Source organism: Xyrauchen texanus, chromosome 42 (genome assembly GCF_025860055.1).
Source record: "Xyrauchen texanus isolate HMW12.3.18 chromosome 42, RBS_HiC_50CHRs, whole genome shotgun sequence".
NCBI lineage: Eukaryota > Metazoa > Chordata > Actinopteri > Cypriniformes > Catostomidae > Xyrauchen > Xyrauchen texanus.
This window is the reverse complement of record NC_068317.1, coordinates 28,749,383-28,770,033: the sequence shown is the minus strand read 5'-3', so window position 1 is coordinate 28,770,033 and position 20,651 is coordinate 28,749,383. Positions and strand designations below refer to the sequence as shown.

Here is a 20,651-nt window from a genome sequence, read left to right as displayed (position 1 = left end):
AATCGTGGTCATCACTGATTATGTAAACGCGATTACTTCCTTGTTTCAATGCAGGATGCCGACTTCCAGTGTGATCAGGTTGATCTGTTTCCCTGAGGCAGAGTTGACTTTCGATTCCCAACACCTTGGAATTGAAGAATCAATTCTTTTTGAAATCGCAAGATTTTCTGATATATTCATGCTTGAAACAAGAATAAATATTTTGGAACGGGGTAAGAAAAAAAAAACACCTCATACAGAGATAAAACAAGTTTATTTTTTTTTACAAAACCCTGCATTTATGCATTGTGCACAACTTTCAAGTTAAACGTTTGATCAGTGTGGGAATTGAACCAATAACATTGGTGTTGCTGGGAGCATTGTCACCACAGAAACTTAGTGGTTCCTCATTATCTAAAACTTTTACTTCATCATGAATCACTGCTCAGGGTGGGCTAATTGTCATGGTGATGGACACAAAGGCATCTTAAAATGTGCAGATAAGAAAATATTGATCATGTCTGGTAAACAACATATTTTAAGATCAGCCATAAGCTATGTACCCTGAGATAAATTATTCCTTCTGAGGCCATTGTATGTAGAAATGATATACAAACTGTGATGATTCTGAGTTGATATTACAATGGCAACAAACCGCCATAATGTGAGAAACAGACAAAGTGTCTTCCAATGCGAGCCACAAGATTAAGCTCTATTCAGTTCCAAAACATTAACTTTGGGGGATTGATTGGATTAATTTCTGAGGCTGAGACTCATCAATATGTCTCAGTAAAAAAAATATTACAAAAATCCATTTATGTTGTGAGTTTGCCAAACTAGTTAGTCCATGTCAGATCTGACATCAAAAGTTAGTTGTCATAATGAGATATAATTCTTCATGAGAATGGTGTTTAGAAGAGCTACATTGTCTGGTTGCTCAAAAAAGCTCGCAATTCTATTTTATAGTTGGTTGGTCCTAACATTCTGAGTAGATTATTGAAATTACTAATGAGGTTAGAGCTATCTGGATGCATATTCGTTTTGCAAAATTGCTTTCTCTCTTCTTTCAAAAGCTCTTCAGTACCTGCAATGTATGGTGTATGTTGCTCTGTTGATTGTGTACCATCGGGCACCCTCTTCATTATGGCAATTGAGAGGCTCATATTTCAACCTAATAGCTCTCGATAACTTTAACAATTGATCACAACCTCATTTTATTGCGAGCGGAGTTAATACACGCTTCCCTGCCAAGTAGAACATTTTCTAATGATGTACTTGTGCACCAAAACAATGCGGGGCCCAGCGCCTGCATTAGTTACTAATGTCCCCATCCGTAGTGTGCTTATGCCACCCAAAGAGAGAGAGAGAGAGAGAGAGAGTGAGAGAGATTGTGTGCACAAAAATAAATGAGAGCATGGGGATCTATGAGGGACTGCAAGATCAAGGGGAACATAGTGATGATGACGATAACGCTTAAGACATTGTCATTAATGACACCATCACCCTCGCTGTAATATGTCCACAGACATGCTATCATTAGCATGTATAAAAGATCATCAGTAAGGCTTAGGACTGTAGGGCTGGGAATAGGGAAAACCATGTTGGGGCCCAGTACTCCTCAAGACTACTCTGATTAATGAAGGGAAAAGCATGATTTGTTTTCACCAAAGCTTGCTCATTGAAATATATCATTGGCCTACTAGACTGTAAAATGGACAAATGATTATTTCAGAATGATAAAATTGTATTCAAAGATCTTATTTATTTTTTAAACCACAGCCTGGCATTTTTTACCATATATATAATTTTATGCCAATAGCCTAATAATATTTACACAGACAAGGCGTCATGTCGGAAAATCGTATTACTCCACGCAAAGATCATGCTGACACATTTTCAATTTTACCTATCTATGTCGTGTCTGAACACATGGATTTAACCACTGGAGTCATATGGATTACTTTTATGTTGCCCTAATGTGTATTTTGTAGCTTCAAAATTTTGGCAGCCATTCTCCTGTATTGTATGGACCTCCAGAGCTGAAATATTCCTCAAAAAATCTTTGATTGTGTTCTGCAGAAGAAAGAAATTTGTACACATCTGGGATGGCATGAGGGTGAGCAAATTATGATTTTTTTTTTTAGATGAAGAACTACAGCATTTATATTTCTAAATGAATTTAAATATGATTATATATCAGTTTAAAAATATAAAGTCCACCAAACAAAATTGTGTTTGGGTCAGTAATTGTACTAATTTCCATGTATTTATTAAACTGAAGATCTGTTTTGATTGGGATTCCTCCATACAAAAGCAATGTTTGTATTATGATATTTAGTGTTTTTCAGTGTGGAAAAATAGACACATGTGAACTCACATGGCACATTAAACATTGGTCTGCACACACTTCTACATCATTAGTTCCTGAAAAAGTCCATATTATTACAACGTCCTTTGTATAATGCAGCAATATCCCTGCTTCAGTCTCAATAGTGTTAAAACGACTCCATCTGGTGACAAAAATACAACACTGCATTATCATATTTATGCACACAGCTACAGACTTAGATTTATTGATACAAAAGGTTAACTTAAGATATTAACACCCTGTCCCATAAGACAACTGACACTCCAAACTGCATATGATCACACAATTTGCTTCAAATAAATATTCAAATTAAATTCATAAGACATTTCAGTGTCTGTTTTAAGGGCATCTTTTTGTAGATGGGCCAATATGACATCATATTGGTCAAACTCCCATTCGTTTTTCTACTCTGTTAGAATAGACTCTACACATTGATCAGCTTCAGCTGGTAAATAAGATTTAATTGTCAACAAGTAGACTGTATGTAAATCCCTTGTGCTCTTAACTAAACTTGAACTATTGCTTGCTACTATAGCATAAGATTAATGCACAGGTGCACTGACTTTTCAGTGAGCATTTATTTAAATTCAAATGCTTAGACAGCTCACAGGTGTTCATTTTGAACTGGTGTATTTGGTGACAGTTTTGGTCCCCTCTGACATGGCATGTTTGGCCAGTTCTCTGGGCAGCAGCAGTCTGACTGCATTCTGCAACTCTCTGCTTGTGATAATTGAGTGCTTGGTGTACTGCGCAAGCTGCGAAGCTTCTGGCACAATGCGCTCAAACACATCATTCACAAACGAGTTCATGACGCATAGCCCTGCTCGAGATGCCCGTGTCTGGATGAACCTAGAGGAACATCACATATTTTTATTTAACAAGTATTTGAATAGTTGAAATAGAGTAATAAAGAGACTAGACTATACATTTGAAGAGTAAATTTCAGGCACAATCTAGACAAATTTACTAAAAAAAGCAAAAGGATAAGCAATAAAATGAAGGGACTAAACACACATTTCATTTTTTTTCTCCCAAATCACTAATTGCAACAAACACTAGCGTACCACAGCACTTTCCTAAAACATTTGACCCTATGCACTGCAAAATTGTCCTAATCCATGAGATCATTGCATGTAATGTCTAAAGGTTGATTGGGGTCATTTTATCTAATATTTATTCATTTTTATAATGTGTTTGTGACAAAATACTTGCCATTTTCAGTTTTGTTTAAGGTGGATATATCAAAAAAGTTTTAATAACAGACCAATAAATGAAAGGATAATATACTGTTTAAAGTGGGCTCATATTTACTGATCCAAACACATTGGAGACTCATGGAGTTTAAGAGGTTAAAGGAATATTCCTGGTTCAATATAAGTTACCATCAATCGACAGCATTTGTGGAATGATGTTGATAACCACAAAAACAAATTTTGACTGGCTTCTCCTTTTCTTAAAAAAATAAAAATAATACTAATAAAAAATAAAAATAAAAAAACTGGGTTCCAGTGAGGCACTTACAATGGAAGTGAATGGGAGCCAATTTTTGAATGTTAAAATACTCATTTCCAAAAGTATAGCCACAAGACATAAATATGCATGTATGATTTTAGTGTGATAAAATCACATATCGACCTTTTCTGAGTAAAGTTATAGTTTTTTTTATAAAAGTGCAGGTGGTAAGATACCGAAACCCTTGTTATTAATGACACCTGTGGCCGTGAACTGCAGCCAGCTACCTGTTTCTCGTGCTGAGGCTTGTGCATACACACCATAGGGACGTGAGCGAGCGAGCATCGGCCAAAACAATGATGTAACTTAAAGAGGCTGAACATGATTCACTGACATCATGCTGACAGATGTGGTAGCATAATTAAAATAACACCGTTATGATTGTTTTACTACAAACTTTGAGACTGTATATTTTGACAACACCCCTGGCCCGCAATGGGAGAAAGGTGCCCCTAATCATGCCACCCCGCACAAAGTTTGCACGATCGTGATCGTGAAAGGTACTCCAAGTTGTTCCTGACAGGCCAATCAGCCTTAAAGACTATATGGTTAGGATTATGGATGTTCATAATGCATTCTTACATTCTGAACAAACATAAGATGTTTGGTTCTAAAATTTTATTGAGCATTGGTTGGGGATGTTAAGGGGGGTGCCACGTCGGATCTCGCATAGGGCACCAAGTAAGCCAGAACTGCCACTGTGTCTGTCAGTCAGTAATTGTCTTGCAATAAATGGTGATTTACCTTTAATGTTTAGAAATGGTGCTTAGCATCAGAAATGTTATTTACCCATGACCAACGGATGTCAGTAAAGAAAAGGAAAAGAAAAGGAAAGGCTTCATGTTGCCCAAAGATGTATTCTGATATTATCTTCAACAGTACCACACAATAAAGCTAATTAAAGATGTAACAGATGGTAGTTATCAAACAGATTTCTTTTCACTTATTTGAAATAGTGCTTCAAAATAAATAGAATCATTTGTTACTGTACTGTCTCTGTAAGTTTGTTAAATTTGAACAATTTAAATTGTAAGACAAGAGGAAACTGAAAAAGGTAAATAGAGCGCTTGTGTCACTGGTGACTTGCATGCGTGCTGTTTCTAGAAAGTGGTCCAAGAGCAGGCATTGTTCGTTTTTAAATTACTCAGAGTTGAAAGTGAATTACCTTTTAAAATCTCAGTGTGTATCATCTCACATTAACAGGTCAATGTATCCAAATGTTGCAAGGATGTAGGGGGTATAGTCTGATGCATGTTTGGGTTGGCTGCACACTGATTCTGCTGGAGTTACAGAGAGTAAGATGCAAAGCTATGCTTTCTGAGTTTTTTGGGGGGGCGATTTTTCTCCCCAATTTGGAATGCGCTCTAGTTCCTCGTGGTGGTGTAGTGACTCGCCTTAATCCGGGTGGCGGAGGACAAATATCCATTTCCTCCATGTCTGAGATGGTCAATCTGTGCATCTTATCACGTGGCTTGTTGGGCGCGTTACTACAGAGATCTAGCGAATGTGGTGGCTTGACACTATTCTCCGCGGCATCCACGCACAGCTCACCAAATGCCCCATCAAGAGGGAGAACCACATTATAGCAACCACGAGGAGGTTAACCCAATATGACTCTACCCACTCTAGCAACCGGGCCAATTGGTTGCTTAGGAAGCCAGACTGGAGTTACTGGAGCCTGACTGGAGCGCGCCCTGGATTCGAAATTATGACTCCAGGTGTGGTAGTCAGCGTCTTTACTTGTTGTAAAATCTGCCACTATCCTTAGCATACTAAGGACTGATTGATTTTATCCAGACAAAACATAAATGCATGCAAAGAATGCAGCATTGACCATAATCTATTATGTTGTACTAAATTTGCCTTAAAGGGACAGTTCAACCAGAAATGAAAATTCTCTGATCATTTACTCACCATCATGCCATCCCCGATGTGTATGACTTTCTTTCTTCAGCAGACGGCTTTTAGAAAAATATCTCAGCTCTGTAGGTAAAATGCAACTGAATGGTGATCAGACCTTTTTAGCTCCAAAAGTCACAAAGTTCCTGGCCAAAAAAAAGAAAGTTGCATATTCCAGGGCTCTAGACTGCGACTTGAGACCATTTTTCCTACTGGCCCTAGTAATGTCCCTGCTCTGGACCTACATTTACACTGAATTGGGAGGTGCCTGTTCATTGATGTCCAGGAAATTGTGATTTCTACTGTATGTGCCTTTCATGCCATTCCAGACCAAGGACGATAGGTGTCACTGTATAATCGCTGGCATACCACATTGCTAGGTGCCAGTTTACAGTACAATGATCTAAGCCAATCCTGATTGTAAATTCTTGGTGGCACATGTCCTTTTTTTCTCTCAGAATTGTACTGTTGTGTCCACCACTCTACATAAACTCTGAAAAATACAATAGCATATTGGTGATCACAATGACATATAAACCTTTAAAATATAATGTTAAGCTGTTTAAATAGTTAAGCTGTCAGTGCAGTGATAGTGGCAATAGTTGTTAAACTTTTCAAAATGAAACATCTATGTTTTTTTAAGGGTAGTAATAAAATAACAACATGGGGTAGTAAATGACTGAATGGCTTTAATAAAAGAAAATAAATACCTTTCGTGCATAATGTGTATTACATCGGAACACGAGACAGACCTATCCTACTGGGTTAAACAAACTATAATTTTTTTTTTCGCTTTTATATGTAATTTAAGTACGATTAGCCTGCAAAAAGCCAATGTCTTGAAGCAACTTGCTTTATATTTACATTTATGCATTTGGCAGACGCTTTTATCCAAAGCGACTTACAGAGCACTTATTACAGGGACAATCCCCAGAGCAACCTGGAGTTAAGTGTCTTGCTCAAGGACACAATGGTGGTGGCTGTGGTGATCGAACCAACAATCTTCTGCTTAACAGTATAGTGCTTTAGCCCACTACGCCACCACCACCGCTTTATATGTCTGCATCCCATCACTACCGTTAACTAAACTGGTGTGTATCTTTGACAGTGACTACAACATGCCTCAAAATACAGTAGCAGTCGACTAGAAATGCCATACATTTCAGTGACTCATGCCATTCACAACTGAATATGCCACTGGATGTGCCACAACTTCCAACGGCATGTTCCAGAGGCACCAAATTGTGAACAAAATTGAAATGCCCCATCACATGTTCAGTTAATAAAATTTGATTATAACCCCAATTCCGAAAGAGTTGGGACAGTATGAAAATGCTAATAAAAACAAAAAGGAGTGATTTGTAAATTAATACTCACCCCTTGATAAATTGAAAACACCTTGTGAATTTCATAGTTTTGTTTTAATGTACAGTAATTTAAAATCAGGTGATTGCAACATGTTCCAAAAAAGTTGAGACTGGGGCAATTTAAGAATAATAGCAATTTGACGAGTTAAAATAAAAAGGCAATGTGAAACAGGAGATGTTTAACAGGTGAGGTAATCGTGTCATAGTATAGAAGGAGCCGAAAACAGCCTTGTCCTTCAAGAGTATGGATCATTCGAGACTTGTCAATTTTCCAACAGATGCTTCTTCAAATAATCCAACACTTTGAGAACCCAAAACAAATACAAATTGGAAGGATTTTGGGCATTTCTCCCCCTACAGTGCAAAATATAGTTAAAAGATTCAAGGAATATGGTCAAATCTCTGTGTGTAAAGGGCATGACGAAAACAGCTTCTGAATGCACGTGATCTCTGATCATGGATATCATGAACATGGGTTTGGGATAGTGTGGCAGCGGGGGCGTGGTCAAGCGCCTGTCCGGGAGAGAAGAGCGGTAAGGGCGCTCACACCTGAGCTAAATTATGTCTAACACCTGTCTCTAATTGCAGTAGAGCGAGGAGAGCGGATTAAAAGCCAGCAGCCACAGAGCAGAGGGGGCCCGACCTACAGCAACCCAGTGTTTCCTGTATTGATATATGTGTGTGTGCACAGTATAGAGTGTGAATAATAAAAAAGGCTTACCTTGTGCCAGAGACCTGTTTCCCTGTCCTCTTTCGAGAAAGGTGTCACACTGGTGCCGAAACCCAGGACATTAATAATGGAACAAAGTCGCCCCATAGAGTCCTCCCAGCTGGCGGAAGTCCTCCAGTCCCTCGCGACACTCCATCAGAGCCACCAACAATCCCTGCTTGAGCTCCGGCAAGACCAGGATCGTCGGTTCTTCGAAATCATGCGGGCTCAAGCAGAGGACCCGACACGCTATCCGGAGCCTACTCAGCCAGGAGGCCGCTCCAGCCGCAGCCGCGACCCTGGACACCAGCGCCACGTTGCCCCCACCGCGCTGCAGAAGATGGGGCCGGCAGATGACCCTGAGGCGTTCAGTCGACCTCTTCGAGCGGACAGCAGGAATTTGGGGGTGGCCCCAAGACCAATGGGCGGCCCGTCTAGTCCCTCTTCTGTCCGGGAAGCACAACTCGCGGCCCAACAACTGCCGGCAACAAGCCTCCTGGCCTACCACGACCTGAGGAAAGCCATCCTGCAACGGGTTGGTCGGAGCCCGGAGGAAAGTCGCCAGCTCTTCCGGGCCCTGAAGCTCGAAAAGTCCGACCGCCCGTTTGCGTTACGCTCAGCGGCTCCGTGATGCCTGTCGGAGGTGGCTGCTCTCGCGGGACCGCGGCGTCGAGAACTAATCGACCAGGTGGTACTGGAGCAGTTTGTTCAGCGTCTGCCCGGAAGACGGCCGAGTGGGTCCAGTGCCACCGCCCGGCGTCGCTGGAGGAGGCCGTTCAACTCGCGGAGGACCACATGGCGGCGATTCCCAGGGCGGATGAGCCCTCTCTGTCTGTCTCCCCTTCCCCTGTGTCTTCCCCTGTTTTTTTCCCTCCCCTCTTCCCTCTCGCTCTGCTCTCTCCCCAGGGTCCGTTCCTGCCCCCGCAGGCGCTGAGCGCTTGCGCCTCAACTCCCGGCCTTGGGAACACCGCCAAGCCCTTCCCCATCTTTCAGCCGCTCTCCTCCTCAGGTGGGGGCACCCGCCAGCGCGGTGCGGCCGCAGCGCCTGGGCCGGTCTGCTGGAGGTGCGGAGACCCGGACCACTTCCGGGATCAGTGTCCGCTGATGGAAGTAGGGGCAGTGGTGCGGGTCTCCGATGTTCCACAGGCTGCCCCCGATCGGGCGGGAGCGTGCAGATTCGGTAAGAATCCAGGGGTACATACCAAGCTTTGTTGGATACCGGCTGTAACCAGACCACCATCCACCAACGCTTGGTTCAACCCGGGCTTTGGGCTCAGCTAAACTGGTGAGGGTAAGGTGTGTGCACGGGATGTTCACAAATATCCCGTGGTGACTCTGGCGATCAAATTCAGGGAGAAAAGCATAGTGTAGAGGCAGAGGTTAGCCCCGCCTCACCCATCCGCTAATTTTGGAGTACGGATTGGCCGAATTTTAGAAAATTATTGGAGGGGTTTGTGCGGATGGGTCCTGCATGAAAGTGAAGGGGTGTGTGATGTGCGATGCTTTGGCGGGGAGGCGGAGCCGGGCCATCCTCGGCTGCTCGAATGACGTGGGAAGGGGCGAGGTGGACGCCCTCCCCTCAGGGAATTCTCGGAGGGGACTTCCCCTTGGAGCAGTCGCGAGATGAAACCCTTAAGCACGCTTTTGACCAAGTGAAAGTAATCGATGGTCAACAACTCCGGCCGGTGTCGCCGTTTCATATCCGTATTTTTACGCTTATTAAAGATCGCTTATACAGGGTGACGCAGGACGCCCAAACAAAGGAGGAAGTAACGCAATTATTGATTCCACGGAGCCGCCGGAAATGGTTTTCCAGGCGGCTCACTATAATCCTATGGCCGGTCACCTAGGGGAACGGAAAACACTTCTCCGTCTAATAGCCCGTTTCTATTGGCCGGGCATTGGCGGTGACGTCCGCAGGTGGTGTCGCGGCGTGCCGTGAATGTCAGCTGGTAAACCCACCGGCCACCCCAAAAGCGCCATTGCGCCCTCTACCATTAATCGAGGTCCCCTTCGAAAGAATTGGGATGGACCTCGTCGGGCCATTAGAACGGTCAGCACGCGGACATCGCCGTGTTAGTCCTAGTGGATTACGCGACGCGATATCCGGAAGCAGTGCCTCTGAGCAACATCTCCGCGCGCAGTGTTGCAGGGGCACTCTTCAAGATAATCTCCGGGTGGGGATCCCGAAGGAAATCCTCACCGATCAAGGCACAACTTTTATATCACGAACACTTCGCGAACTTTACGAGCTCTTGGGCATCAAATCGATTCAGCACTAGCGTTTACCATCCTCAGACAGATGGCCTAGTGGAACGATTTAATAAAACGCTCAAGAACATGATTCAGTAAATTGCAGTACCGATGACGCTAGAAATTGGGATAAGTGGCTAGACCCCTGTTGTTTGCGATGCGAGAGGTCCCGCAAGCCTCCACCGAGTTCTCCCCGTTTGAGCTGTTGTACGGGCGACGCCCCGCGGTGTCCTTGACGTCATCCGCGAAGCATGGGAGGAGGACCTTCTAACAGTAAAAATGAAATTCAATTCGTTCTTGATCTTAGAGCAAAACTCCACACACTGGGGCTGACTAACACAGGAGAATTTGCTCCAAGCTCAAGAACGCCAACGCCGGCTGTATGACAGGGGTGCTCGGCTACGGAATTTGCACCGGGAGACAAGGTACTCAGTATTACTCCCAACATCGAGCTCTAAATTACTCGCCAAGTGGCAAGGACCCTTTGAGGTCACCACGACGAGTGGGGATCTCGATTATGAGGTTGTACGTACCGACAGAGGGGCGCGTCAAATTTATCACCTCAACCTCCTGAAGTTATGGAGGGAGGAGGCGGCCTCTGTGGCGTTGGCCACGGTAGTTCCGAGGGGCGGAGCTCGGACCGGAGATAAACAAAGACTACAATCTCAACACTCCGGTCACTTGTGGAGACCAACTCTCACCGCGGCAGCTCACAGAGGTTTCTGAGTTACAAAAGAGTTTGCGGACGTGTTTTCCCTCTCCGGGCCGTACAAACCTCATACAGCACCACATCGAGACCGAGCCGGGCGCGGTGGTGCGTTGCCGCCTATCGCTATCCGAACATAGAAAGAAAATCGTTCGGAAGAATTAGATGCAATGCTTGATATGGGCGTAATAGAGGAATCCCACAGTGATTGGTCCAGCCCGGTTGTTCTTGTTCCCAAGAGTGATGGGTCTGTTCGGTTCTGTGTGGATTACAGAAAAGTCAACGCGGTGTCTAAATTTGACGCGTACCCAATGCCCCGTGTTGATGAACTGCTCGATCGGTTAGGTACTGCTCGATTTTACTCGACCCTGGATTTAACAAAGGGTTATTGGCAGATCCCCTTGACACCAATGTCCCGCGAGAAAACAGCCTTCACCACGCCGTTTGGATTACACCAATTTGTAACACTTCCTTTCGGTTTGTTTGGGGCACCAGCCACGTTTCAGCGGCTCATGGATCGGATCCTCAGACCGCACACCGCGTACGCCGCTGCCTATTTAGATGACATCATCATTTATAGCAATGATTGGCAGCGGCACATGCAACATCTGAGGGCCGTCCTGAGATCGCTGCGGCGAGCGGGGCTCACAGCAAACCCTAAGAAGTGCGCGGTTGGGCGCGTGGAGGTACGGTATCTGGGGTTCCACTTGGGTCATGGCCAGGTGCGTCCCCAAATTGATAAGACCGCGGCGATTGCGACTTGCCCTAGACCCAAGACCAAAAAGGGGGTGAGGCAGTTCCTGGGGCTGGCTGGCTATTACAGAAGATTTGTACCTAATTGTTCGGACGTCACCAGCCCGCTGACTGACCTCACTAAAAAGGGGGCTCCAGATCCGGTCCAATGGTTGGAGCAGTGCCAACAGGCGTTTACGCAGATTAAAGCTGCACTTTGTGGGGGCCGCTTTTGCATGCACCTGACTTCTCTCTCCTTTTCTATTACAGACGGACGCTTCAGACAGAGGGCTGGGGGCCGTACTCGCAGCTGGTGGAGGGGAGGCGCCGGTGCTGTACATTAGCCGGAAGCTCTCCTTAAGGGAGACTAAGTACAGCACCGTGGAGAAGGAGTGTCTGGCCATCAAGTGGGCGGTCCTCACCCTCCGATACTACCTGCTGGGGCGGGCCTTCACCCTCTGCTCGGATCATGCCCCACTCCAGTGGCTCCACCGCATGAAAGATACCAACGCCCGGATCACCCGTTGGTATCTGGCCCTCCAGCCTTTTAAGTTCAAGGTGGTCCACAGACCGGGGGTGCAGATGGCTGCCGCCGACTTCCTCTCCAGAAATGGGGAGTGGTAGGCAGGCCGGATGACGCCCGGCCTGAGTCGGGCGGTGGGGGTATGTGGCAGCGGGGCGTGGTCAAGCGCCCGTCCGGGAGAGAAGAGCGGTAAGGGCGCTCACACCTGAGCTAAATTATGTCTAACACCTGTCTCTAATTGCAGTAGAGCGAGGAGAGCGGATTAAAAGCCAGCAGCCACAGAGCAGAGGGGGCCCGACCTACAGCAACCCAGTGTTTCCTGTATTGATATATGTGTGTGTGCACAGTATAGAGTGTGAATAATAAAAAAGGCTTACCTTGTGCCAGAGACCTGTTTCCCTGTCCTCTTTCGAGAAAGGTGTCACAGATAGCTTTAGTAAACCTTTGTTAGTCGCAACTCGCTGCTGCATCCACAGATACAAGTTCAGACGTTACTATGCAAAGCAGAAGCCCTACATCAACGCTGTCCAGAAGTGCTGCCGACTTCTCTGGGCTCTGTATCATCTTAGATGTAAAGTAGAACAGTGGAACTGTGTTTTTTGGTCTGAAGAGTCCACATTTCAAAAAGTTTTTGAACTTCATGTTCTCTGGGCCAAAGAGGAAAAGGACCATCCAAGCTGTTATCAGCGTCAGGTCCAAAAGCCAGTGTCTGTATGGACCAGGGGTGTGTCAGTGCCCATGGCATGTGTAACTCGCACATCTGTGAGAACACCATGAATGCAGACAGATATGTAAAAATTTTGGTGCAGCCAGCAACGTCTTTTCCATGGACTTCCCGGCATTTTCAGCAGGACAACTTCAAACCACATACTGGCCGAATAAGCAAAGAGTGAATATTAATTTAATACATTCCCAACTTTTTCGGAATTGATGTTGTACAATGTCAGTGTTAACAACGTGTCAGTAAAAAAATAATTAGTTACAAGGTGCCTATGCTGCTTTTATTTTAGGGCGAATCTCATAAATCCTTCATCTTATTCAGATGACCTCCCTCTGAATTACTTACAGTATTTCTAATTTATTGAATGGTCTGTTTGGATCATTCTTATACCTCTAATGTGAAACTCCTTAGCTGGTGCACCAAAGGTAAACAAAGTGAGGGGTCATCTGACACATGCACGCACGCATGCACACACACATGCACACACACACGTTGGTGCAGCTATCATTATAAGGACTCTCCATAGACATAATGATTTTTATACTGTACAAACTATAGATTCAATCCCCTAAACCTAACCCTCATTAAAAACCTTCATTTTTACATTTTCAATAAAAAATTGTTTAGTATGTTTTTAAGTGATTTAAATTATGGGGACACTAGAAATGTTCTTATAAACCACATTTATAGCATAATGCCATTGCAAAAAAACCTGTCAACACACACACACACCTTAAGTGACGTGTGATCAAAAAATCACCACATACTTTGGTATCTTGTGTGAGCAAAGAATTGACTCAAAAGAATGAATCGGACATCACTAGTTCTGATTCTCCACAGCCAAAAGAAATAATGGAAACATGTCAAGATTGCTGATGTTCTCAGTCATGCTATATATAGTTTTAAAGAGACTTGACTGGTCTCAGGATAAAGACAGATTACACACTTCAAGTCAAGACCGAGCCCAAATGGTCCCGAGTCCATGACAAAACAACAACAGACAGAGTCTGGTCTCGAATAATATAACACTGCTTTTCCTCTCAAATGAAAATTCTCCAATCATTTACTCACCCTCATGCCATCCCAGATGTGTATGACTTTCTTTTTTCTGTAGAACACAAATTAAGATTTTCAGAAGAATATCTCAGCTATGTAGATCCATGCAATACAATTGAATGGTAGCCAAAACTCTGAAGGTGCAAATATCACAATGTCATCATAAAAGTAATCCATAAGACTCCAGCCATATAATCAAAGTCTTCTGAAGCGATTCAGTCGGTTTTGGGTAAGAACAGACTAAAATTGGTGGATCAATTGGAACGACCAATCTCATCAGAAGTGGAAGTTAATATCTTCTTGGGTGAATCTCATGGAAACATGTCCAGGACACATATTTATCTTAAAGAAAATAAAGCCTTTTTAGTGCCATTATTTATTTTTTATTTATTTACTTATTTTTGCTTTGTGACATCATGTTGGTGAACATTAAGCACATTTGTCCCCAAATTCTTATTAGTGGTTCATTAATGGTCCAAAGGATTGGACACGGTGCAAAAATCTTAATGGTCTTACAAAATAGGCTCCTTTTTCTTTGAGCAAGATGCATCTATTTCATTTAAAGTGTAGCTTTGTATCTATCATGTCCTATATACTGTAAAATCAGACCAGCATGACACATTTAGAAAATTATAAATGACCATAGTAACCATAGTTTCTGCCAAAATATCACTACAGTTAATGTTGCTACAGTAAAACTGGTTTAACTTGGTATTAGTCACCATTTTCATCAAAAAAGAAATAAAACGAACAGATTGACACTGATTTTAAAAGCTTCTTTCACTATTTGAAGATTCCATTTGCATTTATGTGGATTTTACAGTGGGAACTGAGGTTTCTGTGGTGAATGTTTGTGAGGGAAGGGACAGGAGAATTGTGTTAAAAACATACAAAAAGACTGGCTATGTACGGAATTGCATTCTACAATACTACTCATACACTTTCTGCAATACACATAATGGAAAATGTGCACAGTTCATACATTTCTTTATGCATGGATTACCCTGATGACCTACTGCATGTGCATTTCCAATATAATATGTACAGGAATACTCACAATTCAGTGCTCTCAACTTTACTTTCCATTTTCAGTATGACAAATGACCCATAAAAACAAAGATTATGTTTCTCAACTGACTGCCAAAAGTTGCTATTTTCACCAAAAAATTAGTTAAGAAATACAAAATAACCATTTTATTTCCGAGATGATACTGTATCTGGGCAGCACTTGTTGAATTAAACACTAAACATAGTGTGGTAATGCGAGAACAGTGTAACATTGCTACTTTTTGAAATGTGTATCATTGCATATTTCAAGCTTTTCACATAACTTTTGGGGAATAAAATGGTAGATAGCATACAGTATTATGAACAGGATGCAGTAAAGTTAGTGGTCCAAAATTTTGGAAATCCAGTACTATTGGTCTGATGAACTGTTGGTTTTTTTCTGCTGAGAACATTAGACAACATTAATTCATGTCTTTGTATACGATTAGATTATTTTATATTTATTTTAGTTTTTTTTTTCTACAGAGAAATAGAAAACAATGGGGTGTTCAGGACTCAGGAATTCCAAACCAGTGTTTTAAGATTGTGCTTCTTGTTTTATATTCAACTATACTGACACCAAATCTAAATCAGAAGGAGTTTTGTATCCATGAAACATCTGCCCAGATGAGACACAGGGTTCAGGTGGTGAAAGTATGCAAATTGCTTCTCGGGCCTACAGTTAATTTACATCTGGCATAATCTGCCAATTATGTTAAAGAGCTGCACCTGCAGATGCCTATTACAGCAATGCAGATTATGAGAGAGGCTAATATCCATTCTAAATTTGACAGGTTTGAACTGCATGCTTTTCAGAACAACACACTTACAAAATACTGTATTTACTATTTAAACAGGCAAATATTGTCACTAATGTGCCAGTGTTGGATACAAACTTTGATGTTGGCTGTTATTAGCATGTTGTTAGTTATTTCTTGCATATTTTAGAATGTAGCTTGGCATTGTTAGCATGTTGCTAAGCATTGCTAGCATGCTTTAGCACATTGTTAGACATTGCTAGCATGTACCAAGGCATTTTTAGCATGTTGCTAGCATGTTTAAACATTTAGCTAGAGGTTGCTAGCATGTTGCTAGCATATTTCAGCAAGTTATTATGCTTTGCTAGCATGTAATTGTGAATATAGCTTTCTCAATTAATGAGGCTTAAAGGCTGCATGCTACAAGATGTTCAGCATTGTTCACTTTACTCCCTTCTGGTGGTCAAAAATATAATCCGCACCCACAAAGCTGCTATGTCCCGTTACAGCAGCTGGTTTTAAAGCTGATGTAATTTTTTCCATGTTTAAGTCTTTCTAGTATCCCATTTGAATACACAGAGACATAGTAAGCCATTCAAAGGTTCATTTCACCTGAAGTTTAACACTGGCTATGTGGTGCTATCAAAACATTGCTCTGTTTCTTTGAGTTTCCCATTTAGCCCGACACAGCACTGGCTCAACCAATAATCTGAGTTTGTTTGTTTGGACAAGTAATGCAAGTTGGGAAGTTTTCTCATCTTTTTGAAAGCATAAAAGTAATTTTTGTAAAGCATTGGTTTTATTCTTTTTGGTGACCCAAGATGTGCAGAAATGACACATTTTAGCTTTAAGTCTGGCCTTTCAACAGGTTGTTGCAATTTAAAATAATAAAAAATTATTCTTAAATGTTATAATTGTGGGTTTCATATGTGTATTCTGAAAATCATGGCAAAATAGTTATTAGAGTGCATTAGTAACTGATTATCTTAAAGTAACTGAGAAGAAAATATTTTATTGACAGAGGGATTTTAATTGTTTTGTGTGCTTGTAGTCATAAAGTGAAATGTGCTTTTGACTCAAAAACTGGCAAAAAGTGGTGTGGAAATGTCCCACCCATCGCATCCATAAACGCCTATTTTTCCTATTTTTGTTAGAAATAAGGGACATCTATTAATTATCCTTTCCTATAGACCTGTGCAGACAGTGCTTGAACTTGTATTTAAACTGGCGGCCAAAAGTTTAGAATAATGTACAGATTTTGCTGTTTCGGAAGGAAATTGGTACTTTAATTTACCAAAGTGGCATTCAACTAATCACAATGTATAGTCAAGACATTATTGATGTAAAAAACAGCACCATCACTATTTGAAAAAAGTAATTTTTGATCAAATCTAGACAGGCCCCATTTCCAGCAGCCATCACTCCAACACCTTATCCTTGACTAATCATTCTAAATTGTTATTTTGGTAATAGAAAATCAATTGCTGTTATATAAAGCTGAAAGCTATTTGGTTCATTAAATTAAGATTAACATTGTCTTTGAGTTGCCACAGTATGCAATAGACTGGCATGTCTTAAGGTCAATATTAGGTAAAAAAAAAACAAAAAATGGCAAAAAGAAACTGCTTTCTCTACAATCTCGTCAGTCAAACATTGTTTTGAGGAATGAAGGCTATACAATGCTTGAAATTGCCAAAAATCTGAAGATACACTACAATCTTCAAAGACAAAGCACAACTGGCTCTAACAAGGACAGAAAGAGATGTGGAAGACCAGATGTACAACTAAACAAGAGGATAAGTACATCAGAGTCTCTAGTTTGAGAAATAGACACCTCACATGTCCTCAGCTGACAGCTTCATTGAATTCTACCTGCTCAACACCAGTTTCATGATCAACAGTAAAGAGAAGACTCAGGGGTGCAGACATTATGGGAAGAACTGCAAAGAAAAAGCCACTTTTGAAACCGAAAAGCAAAAAAAAAAAAGGTTCAAGTGGGCAAAGAAACACAGACATTAGACAACAGATCATTGAAAAAGAGTTTTATGGATCTTAACCCCATTGAGTTTTTGTGGGATCAGCTAGACTGTAATATGCTTGAGAAGCGCCCGACATCTATGGCAAGTGCTACAGGAAGGGTGGTGTGAAATGTCACCTGAGTATCTGGACAAACTGACCGCTAGAATGCCAAAGATCTGCAAAGCTGTCATTGCTGCACGTGGAGGATTTTTATGAGAACTCTTTGAAGTAGTTGAAGTTCTGATTTTATTTTTTATTTCAAATTGAAATGGTAATTTTTCACGTTTTTAGTGTCCTGAATATACATTGTGATACATTGTGAATGCCACTTTGGTGAATAAAAGTTTTATTCACCAAAAATGTCTTTCCATAAGAGAAAATCTGTATATTATTCCAAACTTTTCAGGTTCAGGTTACTTTCATTATACCCGTAGGTAGATTTGGTTTAGGTTTAGGGGGTGAGTTCATACATTTTGATTTTTTTTTACAAACAGTGTACGACATGATTACAAGTGCTCTACGTTCCAATCAACTTTTAAATACAATATATTAATGGGTAAATAAAATAGACATTGCATCTATATCATCTTAGCAGTGTTGCTATGACTTTTCAACTGAGTAATAGCTGCTGGAACAAAACTGTTTTTATAACGCTTTGTTCTGCACTTTGGTACTAGTAAAGCATTGTCCAGAAGGAAGAAACTGAAATTCACTATGCAAGGGATGGGCTATTCATTTAAGATCAAGCCAGCCAACCGTTGTAACTGTGTGGTATACAGGGATGCTGGGTTAAGCTGTGACTCCCCAATCAGCCTAATTGACCATTTGACAAATTGACTCAAAAGATTTCTGTTCTTTAAAGATAGATTTCCGAACCATGACACTAAAGAAAAGGATAGAATTGATTCAATAAAAGCATGATGGAATAAGGTCATCATACTGTAGTTTTGTCTATATGAAAATGGGACAGTTTCCTTAAAAAGACAGGGGGAGGGAAACAACTACTCACTGTAACAGCGACAAACCAAAAAAGACACATTTAAAAAGAGAGAGAAAGGCCAATGCGGAGCAACATACTTGTCGGTTCTCTGATATGCTGTAGCACCCTCTGGCTGATGACAGCCATGCCTCCCCGGGTGGATCAGAGGCAGTCCTCCGGCCCCTATGGATGTTACACCCCGGTGTGTTCCGGGGGACGTTGGCTGCTCTTTTGGGGTGGATGGTAGTGGTGAGGACTCTACTACGCCGCATCCCTCCTCCTTCCCGGGTTTCGACACCAGTGTAATGGGATTAATGGAAAGGAGGAGGCAAGAACCGGCTTGACAATATAAATAACAGTTTAATATAAAACTGAACCAAAAAGACAAACACACACAGGTGTCGGGCAGCTGCCCGTAACACTCTCTCTGTAGCACTGCCGTCTCCGGTCGGCCATTATTCCTCTCATGCACTTGATTAGCCTGATTAGGGGCCAGGTGTGCAGCATCATGACCCGGCAAAGTTTAATTGAAGAGAGGATTCCTCACACCACTTAAGGTTGTTGATGACCGAACCATGACTGGTCTCACTCTCCTGAAGCTGACTGACAATAACAGTGTCATCTGCATACTTTAAGACGGTCCTGTTTTCCCACCTACTCTGACAGATATTTGTGTAGAGAATAAATAATAGGGGTGAAAGCACACATCCTTGTGGGAGCCAGTGGACGAGCAAATTTGGTCAGACAGAGTTCCATTTACCTCCACTCTTTGTGTCCTATTAGTTTAAAAAGTCAAGAATCCAGCCCACAAGATTGTTACTCAATTCAAATTGTTTTAAAATCCTACTTGTTAAAAAATGGTTTTGAATTGTGTTAAAAGCAGAGGAAAAATCAACAAATAGAAGTCTAGCATAAGACTCATTTCCCTCCAAGTGTTTGACAAGTAAATCAAGCAAAGGGACTGTAGCATCCTCTACTCCTCTATGTTGCCTATAAGCAAACTGCATGGGGTCAAGTGCATGCTCCGTTTTCATGAGCCAACAGTCAACCCTTTATGCATATCGCACTGCCATTTTGTGGTCCGTTCTGCATAATGCGGTGGCCCATCGGCCGCCGGTTCTTCAGATGGCTAGTCCACCCTTGATCGGCCCCAAAGTGTGTCGGCCCACTGCTAAAATGCCTGTTATGCCAGATTACCAGTCCAGCCCTGATGCTAGACCAGGCTGGACCAAGGTTATTTGCAGCCATCTCGTTCTGTAGTTCAGATTAATAATTCTGTTTTGCGTTTAAGATTTCTATTTTCACCTCCTTAGTAGCTATATGCTGATCAGAGGATACTCCCTGTTTAAAAACAAGTTTCTTTTTCTGTATGCTGGACTTCTCAGTGAGCAGTCTCAGAAGATTTCGTCACCCATGGTTTGTTATTGGGGTAAATTTTAACTTGCTTACAGGGGATGATCATGTCCCTACAAAAGGCAACATATTTGTTGATGCATGTTACATCAACAAGTTTGTTTAAATCATCACTGCAAGATGTTCCAGTCCATGCAGTCATAACATTCCTGCAGACAGAGCACAGATTCATCAGTCCAGATCTTTTTGTCTTTGTCTGCACGTTCTCTCTCCTTAACTAATTTATATATGGGTAATAGATGCACACAGTTATGATCCACAGAGCCCAGTAGAGGAAATGGAAGTGATTTATAAGGATCCTTTACTGACCCACAACAAATATCTAATGCCTTAGAGGAAACTTACTGATAAAAATATGTATGTGTTTTTTTCATGGACACATGGTTACAATCACCCAGTATGAAGTTTGGGCATCAGGTGAAATTGACTGCAGTTTTTCCGTCACATCGAAGATAGTGCTGGAAGCAGAGGCGGCATTTGCCTTCAGGTGGATGTACACTATTGTCATAAAAAGTTGTGGAAACTCTTGGGGCAGGTAAAAAGGACGTAACGATACTGATAATAGTTCAACATCTTATGACGTACAAATGCATTCTCTGATAGTCACAGA

At 42.0% G+C, this 20,651-nt stretch overlaps 1 protein-coding gene across 1 annotated transcript; it reads right to left on the bottom strand.

Moving 5' to 3' along the window:
* Positions 1–2,961: 2,961 nt before the first annotated feature.
* On the bottom strand, positions 2,962–18,775 carry LOC127635031 (late histone H2B.L4-like). The gene is made up of 3 exons (XM_052114825.1): positions 18,727–18,775; positions 5,055–5,136; positions 2,962–3,196 (listed from the first exon to the last, which is right to left on the bottom strand). Exons 1-3 carry the CDS (start codon positions 18,773–18,775, stop codon positions 2,962–2,964), a joined length of 366 nt encoding a protein of 121 aa, XP_051970785.1.
* Positions 18,776–20,651: the final 1,876 nt, after the last annotated feature.